This window comes from Zophobas morio, unplaced genomic scaffold (genome assembly GCF_036711695.1).
Source record: "Zophobas morio isolate AGI-343-1 ecotype UQ-CSIRO unplaced genomic scaffold, CSIRO_AGI_Zmor_V1 ptg000016l, whole genome shotgun sequence".
Classification (NCBI taxonomy): domain Eukaryota; kingdom Metazoa; phylum Arthropoda; class Insecta; order Coleoptera; family Tenebrionidae; genus Zophobas; species Zophobas morio.
The window spans coordinates 1,383,454-1,394,822 of record NW_026972121.1 but is presented as its reverse complement, the minus strand read 5'-3'; the positions used below and the strand labels follow the sequence as shown (position 1 = coordinate 1,394,822).

Below are 11,369 nucleotides of genomic sequence, written 5' to 3'. Positions count from 1 at the left end.
ATTTTGAAATTCTACTTCAGCATTAAATTATTATTATTACGTTACACTAATGTAAATATTAAAAAAAAAATGGCTTACTGCATCATCCTGTAGAAAACCATAAATCTAATACAATAGAGGTACACTTGTAAAAAATTATTAGTTAAAAATTAAGACAAAACTGAAGATTTGTTTTGGCTCTCAGACCAAGCCTTGGCAATGGTTCTCTTCATCTCATCATCACCTTTCTCATACCTGAAAAACAACGTAATTTTCACAAACACAAAAATCACCCAGCCTTACATATTCTTCATTATAGACATCAACCCCTCACTAGGATCCATGTTATCATCAGCTTTAAATTTGGCGTTTTGTGCATCACTGGCCTTCTTTTCAAGTTCTGTAACATGAGACCACTTGTCAGGTTTGACTTTAGCGGCGTTGATCACCACCATATCTACAAACACTGAATTGAGCACAACTCTTTTCATTCTCGAGCATGACTACAAACCCGTTTTGACCTTCCAGGTGCTCCCTTCAGGATTGATCTTACACAAGAGATTATTAATAACGAAAACGTAGTCTTTGTTGTCTAAATCCTTCACGCTCAATTCCAGCGATTTGTTCGTGAATTGACAAACCAAATTTCCTTCAGGGATTGTGTGAACTTTGGGCAGCGTGACGTAAAATTTCACGAACTTCGATGTTTGATCCCAAGCTGCACAAATTAGGTTAGGTTTTAGATTTAACAACAAGGACACCTACCGTAAGTGTTTAATTTAACTTGGTAGCGTTTTAAAATTGGTGTTGTTGATGTTGCGTTTGCGGCGGTGTTCAACTGATCCTGTAATTTAGCGATTTCGGTTGACAATTTGCGCGTTTCTAGCGACAAAATGTCTTTGACTTTGGGTCTGGTTGCTTGTGCGAGCAACGACTGAAGTTCCGCTAGGTCGCTTTTCAACTACAAATTACAACAAAATAACGATTTTAACACTCGTTTTGGACTTACTTCGTCTATTTTTGCGGTCATTTTGCTGAAAAGCGTCGATGTTGTTGGGAAAACGGAGTGAGGTTAGAACGACACAACACAAAGTCTGGAAAGTTCTGTCAGTTCTGTCATTTGCATTGCCATAGATTAATATGGATGCGACATACAGGCTGATTTTGCAAAAACACCCTTATTGACATTGGACTCTTCAACCGCCAAATTTAAATAGTCGAATAGTGTTGACTGACAATTTTTGTGGTTGTTTTCGATACACTGCATGATACTAACAATGAGAAAAAAAAATTAAAATTAAAATAATCGAAAATTCGAAAACTCGAGAAATCTAATAATCGAAAAATCGAAACCTTAAAAAATCGTAAAACTGAAACATTGAAAAATCGAAATATCGAAAAATTGGAAAATCTTTTTCATTTTGTATTTTTCGTTTATTTTTGATTTTTCAATTTTACAATTTCTCAACTTCCAAAATTTTCAATTTTTCAATATTACAATTTTTCATTTTTCAATTTTTCAGTTTCTCGTTTTTTAATTTTTCCCTTTTCCAATTTTTTTGTTTCCGATTTTTATTTTTCATTTTCCCGATTTTTCAATTTTCACTTTTTCGATTTTATATGACAATTTTTCGGTTTTTCATTTCCTTTATTTTTCGTTGTTTCTTTCGATTTTCCAATTTTTCGTTTATTCCATTTTTCAATTTTCAGGCCAATCGATTCCAATTCGTCGATTTTCCGGTTTTTAAATTTTTCAGTTAGCAGTTTTTGGGTTTCCACCCCTTTTTTACTTTTTGGATTTTCAATTTTTCGTTAAACTTTAGATTTTTCAAATTTTCGACAGTTTTATACTTCGATTTCTCAATTTTTTTTCAACTTTTTGATGTTTTAATTTTTCTTTTTTAAAATTTTTTGATGTTTTGATTGTTCAGTTTCTCTATTTCTCCATGTTTCGATTTTTGGATTTCTCGGTTTATCGATTTTCCCATTTTTTGATGTTTCGATTTTTCTGTTATCCGATTTTTCAATTTTTTTAAATTCTGGAGTTTCGATTTCTCGATTTTTCAGTTTTTCGATTTTTAAGTTTTAGATTTTCGAATTTTTCTTTTTTGATTCTTTGATGTTTGAATTTCTCCATTTCTCAATTTTGCGATATTTCAATTGTTCAATGTTTTAAATTTTAGATTTTTTGATTCTCCAATTCTTCAGTATTTCTGTTTTCCAATTTTTCAATTAATATATATTTTTTTATTTTCCCGTTTCTTGAATTCGCAGTTTCGATTTTTCGGTTCTTCAATTCTTCGATTTTTGAATTTTTCGGTTGGCTAATTTTTTAATTTCTCAATTTTGGATATTTGTTTCAGTTTTGGGATTTTTCAATATATCTATTTTTCGACTTTTCGATTTTTAATTTTTTGGATTTTCAGTTTTTCGTTTTTTAAACTTTAGATTTTTCAATTTTCGACTGTTTTATATATATTTCGATTTCTGAATTTTTCGAGTTTTCAGTTCTTGTATATTTTAGTTCCTTTTTCCGAATTTTTTATTTTTCGATTTTTCAATTTTTTGAGACCTCGATTTATTCGGATGTTTCGATGTTTTGATTGTCTCAGTTTTTGAATTTTTCCGTGTTTCGATTTTTCGATTTATCGGTTTTATCGAAATCGAAAAATCAAAAGATCAAGAAATCGTGGAGTCGAAAAGTCGAACAATTGAGAAACCGAAATAGGCCAAAATCGAAAAATCGGAAAGTTATAAATTGAACAATTTATAAATTGAGAAATTGACAATCAAAATATCGAAAAATCCAAATCTCGATAAATCGTGAAATCAAAAAACTTAAAAATTCGAAAAATTGAAAAAATGAGAGATTGAAAGATCAAGAGAACAAGAAATCGAAAAGTGATGAAGTCGAAAAATCGAAAAATAGAGAAATCGACAAATAGTTAAAAGTTGAAAAATTGCAAAAGCGGAAAAATCCAAAAACGAAAAAATGGAAAAACTGAGAAACCGAAATAGGCCAAAATAAAAAATTGAAAAACTGATAAATCGAAAACCTGATAAATCGAAAACCTGAACAATCAAATCTCGATAAATCGAAAAATGAAAAATTAACAAATCGAAAAATTGAAAAACAGAACATCTAAAACCAGGAAATCGAAAAATCGAAAGATTAAGAAATATTGAAAAATTAAAATTTCAAAAGATTGAAAAATCTAAAATTTAAAAATCCAAAAATTGAAAAATCGAAAAAGTAAAAAGGTAGACACATCGAAAAATCCAGAGGTCAAAAATAGAAGAGCCGACGAATTGAAATATTGAAAAATCCTAAAACTGAAATATCTAAAAACTGAAAAATTGAAAAATCAAAAAAGTGAAGTCGAAAAATAGAAACCTTAAAAAATCGAAAAATTGAAAAATCAAAAACCTGAAAAATCAAAATCAAAAAATTAAAGAACTGAAGAACAGGAAAATCGAAACACTCGATGGTCAAGAAATGGGAAAATCAAAACGTCGATTGATTGAAAAATCGAAAAATTGAGAGTTTATGAAAGTCAAATTTGAAAAATTAAAAAATGAAAAATTTGACAAAATGACAATTGAAAAACAAAATCCAAAACTGGGATTTTATGTTTTTCAAGTTTTCAATTTTTCAGTTCCGGAACATTTCCATTTTGGAAAATTTTCGATTTCAGGATTTGTCATTTTCCATTTTTTAATGTTTCCATTCTCACTCTTTAAAATTCTTGATTTTTGGTTTTAGTTTTTCTATTTTTAAAATAGATTTACCGATTTCGATGTTTCAGTTTTTGAATTTTTGGAAGTTTCGATTTTTCATTTTTTCGGTTTTTTGACTTTTCGATTCGATTGAAAAATAGAAATTAAAAAATTAAAAAATGGAAAAATCGAGAACGCCAAAAATTTAAATATCTAAAATTATAACCGAAAATTTGAAAAATCGAAAACGTCAATACTGAAAAATTGGAGAATCGAAATTCAGAAAACTCTCAAAACGAATAAGGAAAAATTGAAAAATCGAGAGATTGAACTCGAAAAATCGAAAATTGAATAATCCAAAAATTGAAGAAATGAAAATTGAAAAGTCGGGAAATCGAGAAATGGGAAAAACAAAAAATTGATTAATCGACAAAATGAGAAATCGAAACATTGAAAATTTAGAAACGTTAAGATTTGAAAAATCGAAAAATTGAGTAATTGAAAAACTGAAAATCCAGAAATCGAAAAGTTCAAAAGCCGAAAAATAAAAAACATTACAAACCAAAAAAGGCGAAAATCAAAAATTAAGTAGTTAAAAAGTGAAAAATTAAGAAACTTAAAATCAATAAATCGAAAAATAGGAAAACGCGAAAAATTTAATAATCCAAAATTTAAGAACTGAAAATTTGAAAAATCGAAAAAGTCAAAATTGAGAAATCAAAAATTGAAGACTCGAGAGTGAAAAATCCCAAAACTGAAATATCGAAAAATTGCAAAATCGGACAAAAATTGAAGAATCGAAAAACTGTAAATCGAGAAATCGAAAATTCAAAAATTGACAAATCGTAAAGCCAAAATCGAAAAACAGAAAAGTTAAAAACTGAAAAGTTTTAAATTTTAAAACCGAAAAACTAAAAATTCCCAAAATAAAAAAATTTAAAATTGAAAAATTAAAGTATCGAAAATTTGAGAATCGAGAAATCAAACATCAAAAATCTAAAAATTGAAAAATATAGAATTTAAAACTCCAAAGATTAAATATTACAGAAATCGAAAAATCCAAAAATTGAAGAATCGAAATACTTGAAAAATCCAAAAATTGAAATATCGGACAATTGAAAAATGGGAGAAAAATTGAAGAAACGAAAAATTGAAAAATTTCAAAAGTGAAAAATCTAGAGATCGAAAAGTTAAAAAATGGAAGTAGAAAATTCGAAAAACTAAAGAAATGAAAAACTGAAAAATCGAAATATTGAAAAGTCGAGAAATCGAGAAATGGGAAAAACAAAAATCGATTAATGGAGAAATTGTGAAATTGAAAAATAGAAAATTTAAATATCTAGAATTTAAAAACCGAATAATCGAAATAGTGAAAACTCCCAAAACTGAAATATCGAAAAATTGCAAAATCGGACAAAAATTGAAGAATCGAAAAACTGAAAATCGAGATATCGAAAATTAAAAAATTGACAAATCGTTAAAGCCAAAATCGAAAAACAGAAAAGTTAAAAACTGAAAAGTTTTAAATTTTAAATTAGAAAGATCGATAAATCGAAGATTTGGGAAATGGAAAAATCGAAAAATTGAACAATCAAAGAATCGAAGCCTCAAAATCTCGAGAAATCGAGAAATTGAAAAATTAAAGTATCGAAAAGTTGAGAATCGAGAAATCGAACATCAAAAATCTAAAAACTGAAAAATATAGAATTTAAAACTCCAAAGATCGAATATTTCAGAAATCGAAAAATCCAAAAATTGAAGAATCGAAATATTTGAAAAATTCAAAAACTGAAATATCGGACAATTGAAAAATGGGAGAAAAATTGAAAAATTTCAAAACTGAAAAATCGAAATATTGAAAAGTCGAGAAATGGGAAAAACAAAAAATCCATTAATCGAGGAATTGAGAAATCGAAAAATAGAAAATTTAGAAACGCCAAAATTTGAAAAATTGAAAAATCCCAACAGTGAAATATCGAAAAACTGATTAAACGAAAAATTGAAAATTACACAAGAATCGATAAATCGAAAAATTAAAAAATGGAAAATTCCAGAAATTGAAACAGAATCTCGAAAATTTAAATATCTAGAATTTAAAAACCGAAAATTTGAATAATCGAAAAAGTCAAAATTGAGGAATCAAAAAGATCAAAAATCAAAAAGTTGAGAAGTGGAAAATCAAAAAATTGACAAATCAAAAAGCCAAAATCGAAAAATCGAAAAGTTAAAAGCTGAAAAATTTTAAAAATTTTAATTAAAAAAAATCGTTAAATCGAAAAATTAGTAAATTAGGAAACTGAAAAATTGAAAAATTAAAAAATCGAAAAATTGAATAATCCAAAAATTGAAGAAATGAAAATTGAAAAGTCGAAACATTGAAAAGTCGAGAAATCGAGAAATGGGAAAAACAAAGAATCGATTAATGGAGGAATTGAGAAATCGAAAAATAGAAAATTTAAATATCTGGAATTTAAAAACCGAAAATTTTAATAATCGAAAAAGTCAAAATTGAGGAATCAAAAATTGAATAATCGAAATAGTGAAAACTCCCGAAACTGAAATATCGAAAAATTGCAAAATCGGACAAAAATTGAATAATCGAAAAACTGAAAATCCAGATATCGAAAATTAAAAAAATGACAAATCATAAAAGCCAAAATCGAAAAACAGAACAGTTAAAAACTGAAAAATCGAAAATTTTAAATTAAAAAGATCGATAAATCAAAGATTTGGGAAATGGAAAAATCGAAAAATTGAACAAGCCTCGAAATCTGGAGAAATCGAGAAATTGAAAAATTGTAAAACCGAAAAACTGAAAATTCCCAAAATCAATAATCTAAAAACTGAAAAATATAGAATTTAAAACTCCAAAGATCGAATATTTCAGAAATCGACAAATCCAAAATTGAAGAATCGAAATATTTGAAAAATTCAAAAACTGAAATATCGGACAATTGAAAAATGGGAGAAAAATTGAAAAATTTCAAAACTGAAAAATCGAAATATTGAAAAGTCGAGAAATGGGAAAAACAAAAAATCCATTAATGGAGGAATTGAGAAATCGAAAAATAGAAAATTTAGAAACGTCGAAATTTGAAAAATTGAAAATTACACAAGAATCGATAAATCGAAAAATTAAAAAATGGAAGACTCCAGAAATTGAAACGGAATCTCGAAAATTTAAATATCTAGAATTTAAAAACCGAAAATTTTAAAAATCGAAAAAGTCAAAATTGAGGAATCAAAAATTGAAGAATAGAAATGGTGAAAAATCTCAAAACTGAAATATCGAAAAACTGCAAAATCGGACAAAAATTGAAGAATCGAAAAACTAAAAAAATTCCAAAACTGAAATCTAGAAATCGAGAAATCGAAAATTTCAAAATATGTAATCGAAAAATCGAAAAGTTAAAAGCTGAAAAATTTAAAAATTTTTAATTAAAAAAAAATCGTTAAATCGAAAAATTAGTAAATTAGGAAACCGCGAAAATCCAAAAATTGAAAAAATCGAAAAGTTTTAAAACCGTAAATTAAAAATTCACAAAATCAAAAATTTTTAAAATTGGAAAATTAAATTAACGAAAAATTGAAAAACCTAAAATTTAAAAATCAAAAAATGAAATAATCGAGAAATCAAAAAATTGGTCTAAGACTTTAGACAGTACTTCCCTCGCTGTCGGAAACGTGACGACTGCACGCCTATTATGTTTTTTTCGCATTAGATTTCAAATCAATCGGTTTTGTAGTTTTTGTTTAAATCAATAAAATAAATTTGCGCATTCATTAAATTTTTTGAATCACCCTGTATATCCAGATCAAAAAATATGAATGGAATGATAAATTACAAGAAGAGACTCATCAATTTTTTGGAGGGGATAAGCAAATATATTTTGACTAAAAATTCATTATGCTCTTTATAACCTTAAAACATCTGCAACATTTCAAAGCATTCGGGTTAGCAGATTCAAAATTAAATTGCAACATGTTGAACTGTAATTCGTGTGACCTGAATTAAAGTAAAACGCGTCTTTAAAAATATTATGACATTTTTTCTATTGTAGTTAATTATATTGTTGTTGCCAACATAAGTCGAGGAATCCTCAATCGTCATTTAATTTAAACTATGACGCTTCTCTATATTCTGTGGTCACTACCAACCTAATCCCGCGTAAATCACCGCAAACGCAGAACCGGCTTGAGCAAAAGCGCGCCGGTGCTCGGGACCGTAACGAATAAATGCGATCGCACTTCCCACATTTTATTATGGAAAATTCATACAAAACGTCACTTCTGACTCAAAACATAACTAAAATAAATAAATAAGTTAAACCTTGTTTACAACTAGTCAACAGAAATAAAGTTAAATCATAAATTAAAATCAAACTTAACGATGGACTGGAGAAACCTAACTGAAATAAATATTTGGTTTGAAACTTAAAATACATTCAAGCGACTGGAACTTAACTTCGTTCGTCCGTAAACTTAAGTAATATGGCATTTGGTGTCTGATTCGTTAGAGCAGCTCTGGCGAGACACTACAACTAGGTACTTGCAGTCTTTGTATAACGTCTTGTAACTGTGGATGGTTGTGTCCACTGTACGACAAAAGAATGGGTCCGTTGAGCGTCGTCAGGCAGCCTTCGCAGTTGAGGGTTTTCTTCTTCACACAGACCCAAATGTGCCTATTGTTCTTTGTATCACAGTGTATGTAAATATGGCCGTCGTGGATTAGCACCAATTGACCTCTGCCGCTTTTAATCAACATCAGACCTCCACCTAACCAAAACAAACGTCGGATTTAAAAATCGCTTTATTAAGAAAAACTTACAGTTAATGTTTATAAACGAGATAAAATACGACAGTCTCAAAAATCACTTTCAAAATAAAAGACTACACCTAGGGGTAAGAGAGATTGACAGAACTTAATCTGATTGGTATAAATGGCACCTAATCTACCTGTGTAAAATATAGAGACCTAACAGTCTGTATATACACAATAGACACAAACTTTGTCAATTTTGACATACATTTCAGTTGTACCCTTTGAATTTACCAGAAATTAAAATAACGAGTCAAATAATATCACAAACTTTACGCAAAATGGCAGTTAAGAACGAAATTCAGTTTTGTGTCTTCTTAACTGTACGACGTCTGCCACAAAACCTCTTGTAAATTTTGTATAGGAACTTCCGTGTCTTCGTCTGGGTTAAACACGTCTGGAATGACCGGATGAGTGTGCATATACGGCCACTTTACTATATTGCCGTTCATTGTCCAACAAACGGCCTGACATTTTTCAGGTGTCCTACTATTTTTACAGTACCAAAACGCCTTTCCTTTGTAAACGCTCTTCTTATAGAAGACGTAACCATCAACAATCAGACGTGGATTACCCCGTCTTCCCAGAATGCACTGCAGGGTTCCTGCAGATAAAATAATACACTGACAATTAAATACCAATCCACAAACAACAACTACACAATTATATGGCATTGCATGCAACATTCACGTTCTAGTACTACAGAAGTTACTCGCTAGAAACTTCAATAAAATAATCCGCTTTCGCTCGAGGTGAAACTAATGTGGAGATGTAGGGCGACGGAATGCCATATAACGTAACTGAAAAGAAATAAGGTATTTAAGTTGGAGGTGTATTATTTTATTGAGGTTCCCGATTGTCAAAATTCCAGGAAAGTAATTCGGCCGACGGCATCACTCATCCATTTCGTTGTCCGTCAAAGTAAACAAATAAACCACTGAATTAATTTACGTTTTAATCACTATTTCGAAAACCGGGGGACTTTGCATCATACTCTTGCACAAACCACTCACTATCTAAATATTGTGCAACCAAAAACAAGTTGCGCCATAAAATTAAACAAATAACGTCGTCACAGAAACATTTTTAAATCCAGAAACTCTTTTTTGAGTGCAATCAAGAACCCTGTGACCAAACTCAAAAACCACTCCACACCGACTCACGATTTCTGTTTAAACAGCGCTGCTTTAAAAACAACTAATAAATCAAAATCTACGTCAAAACTCACTTCAGTCACATACCTGGCGTCGACGAATCCTGAGGTTTGTTCAACTCAGGGGTCTGCCACTTTGACGACTCCCCCAGTTTTGAATCCAACATGGTCGACAAATCCATGCTGTTGTCCTCGAATTTCTGCGACGCGTTGCTTTCGGTGTCATCCTGGGGCTCCTCTTTGGGTTTAATCAGAGCTTCGGGAAACTCCTGCTCCTCCTGCCGCATCGCCTCCTCTATAATGAGCGCTTTTTTGGCGGGTGGAGGGTGCGGCGACTGCGGAGGTTTGGGACTTTCGATGGGCCTCAGCGGCTGTACGGGTTTTATCACTTTTTTGACAGGTCGCTGGGGTCTTTTCATCATCTGTCTTTGGTCGGAGAGATAGGGGCTGCGGCTGGTTCCGCTGTAACCGTTCGACTCCTAAAAAAACCGTCTTAATTGAGAAAGATTGGAAATTTGGGACTTACACTGGACGACGACGGCGACGAGCTGTTGTCTGTCAAACCCTTAACTTTCAACATCTCGGCAACCCTCATGAACGTGGGGATTTCCTCCTGACTCACACTGACTTCGCCCTGATACATGAACTGCAGCAAGTTGCATAAAGCGTTGTAGTTGACGTCCGGGAGTATGACAATCGGGTGTTTGCTGGGATTCGCGCGGAACAAGTCTTTGAAAAAGGGGCTGCACACGGACAAGACGGTTTTGTGTGCTTTCATGAAGCGGCCGCCGGCAGCCAAAGTAACGTCGACTAAATCCTCATCTTTGAGTAAAGAGTTGAAACCCGAGCTTAGGTTACTGTGGAAATTGTTCCAACAGAGAGAGAACTGTTCGCCTTCCATTTGAAACGGTTATTGCTGGAAAAAAAGCAAAAAATTTTGGGTCAAGGGGGGCGTGTGAAAGGGGGCTTTTACCTGTGGTGTGAGCATAAGGGGGGCGTTTTTAAGTACTTTGAGGGGCTGCGGGGCCTATGCCACTCGAACTTGTTCGTTTGATTGCGATTTACCCGGACTTTTTTCTAGCATCATAGAAGCATGAAAATGGTGGACGACAGTTGTGACGTCACAGGTTGAAATGTCAACGCGTTACGTCGAATTTTTATGACAGTTTGTTGATAATAAATAATTTATTAGTTTAGGGGGGCAACTGATAACAACTGGCGGTTAGCATCACGTGAGGTATTAATTTTTAGGTTTTTTTTTTGAAAATTGATTCGATGTTGGACGGTCGAAAAAATTTAAAATTGAAGGTTGCCTTGAAACAATGCTGGGCGCATGCGCTCTCTTGGCTAAATCACGTGACCGCCAATCTAAAACTTACTAAATAAATAATGAAAACTTCTTTAATTAGCGACGTTTTAATGAAAATTGGTCTGGGCGACTGGAAAAGGGTGGATGCAACCATTTTTTTTGAGTTTTTGTGTCCAATCTAGTGAATCATCATAGCGAATGGTTAATTGTGTGGAAAGATAAGGAAAACTCGAGAAATCGAAACCTTGGCAAGTCGAAAATGGGAAAATCAAAAAATAGATTAATTGAGAAATCGGAAAACTGATAATTCAGAAACATCAAAACTTGAAAATTTAAAAAATTGCAAAATTGAAAAAGTGGATAATTCAAAAATCGAAAAGCCGAAAAGTAAA

At 31.3% G+C, this 11,369-nt stretch overlaps 2 protein-coding genes across 3 annotated transcripts; both read right to left on the bottom strand.

Moving 5' to 3' along the window:
• Positions 1 to 9: 9 nt before the first annotated feature.
• Positions 10 to 1,102, bottom strand: LOC135129507 (calcyclin-binding protein). The gene is made up of 5 exons (XM_064056672.1): positions 989 to 1,102; positions 745 to 940; positions 491 to 697; positions 283 to 436; positions 10 to 234 (listed from the first exon to the last, which is right to left on the bottom strand). Exons 1-5 carry the CDS (start codon positions 1,007 to 1,009, stop codon positions 150 to 152), a joined length of 663 nt encoding a protein of 220 aa, XP_063912742.1. The 5' UTR covers positions 1,010 to 1,102; the 3' UTR covers positions 10 to 149.
• A 6,836-nt stretch (positions 1,103 to 7,938) lies between these two features.
• Positions 7,939 to 10,788, bottom strand: LOC135129505 (modifier of mdg4-like). 2 transcript variants are annotated; one of them, XM_064056670.1, is made up of 4 exons: positions 10,642 to 10,788; positions 10,195 to 10,584; positions 9,757 to 10,147; positions 7,939 to 8,472 (listed from the first exon to the last, which is right to left on the bottom strand). In XM_064056670.1, exons 2-4 carry the CDS (start codon positions 10,567 to 10,569, stop codon positions 8,210 to 8,212), a joined length of 1,029 nt encoding a protein of 342 aa, XP_063912740.1. In that variant the 5' UTR covers positions 10,570 to 10,584; positions 10,642 to 10,788; the 3' UTR covers positions 7,939 to 8,209. The 2 variants fall into 2 exon arrangements, with proteins under 2 accessions (XP_063912740.1, XP_063912738.1); XM_064056668.1 differs by lacking the exon at positions 7,939 to 8,472 and adding an exon at positions 8,489 to 9,119.
• Positions 10,789 to 11,369: the final 581 nt, after the last annotated feature.

Coding starts and splice junctions, on each gene's coding strand:
- LOC135129505 (XM_064056668.1), bottom strand. CDS start 10,569: ATGGAAGGCGAACAGTTCTCTCTCTGTTGGAACAATTTCCACAGTAAC. Junction 10,148..10,194: donor CGTCGCCGTCGTCGTCCAGT/GTAAGTCCCAAA, acceptor CGGTTTTTTTAG/GAGTCGAACGGTTACAGCGG. Junction 9,120..9,756: donor TCAGGATTCGTCGACGCCAG/GTATGTGACTGA, acceptor TTTTATCTGCAG/GAACCCTGCAGTGCATTCTG.
- LOC135129507 (XM_064056672.1), bottom strand. CDS start 1,009: ATGACCGCAAAAATAGACGAA. Junction 941..988: donor TGACCGCAAAAATAGACGAA/GTAAGTCCAAAA, acceptor TGTAATTTGTAG/TTGAAAAGCGACCTAGCGGA. Junction 235..282: donor ATGTCTATAATGAAGAATAT/GTAAGGCTGGGT, acceptor GTTGTTTTTCAG/GTATGAGAAAGGTGATGATG.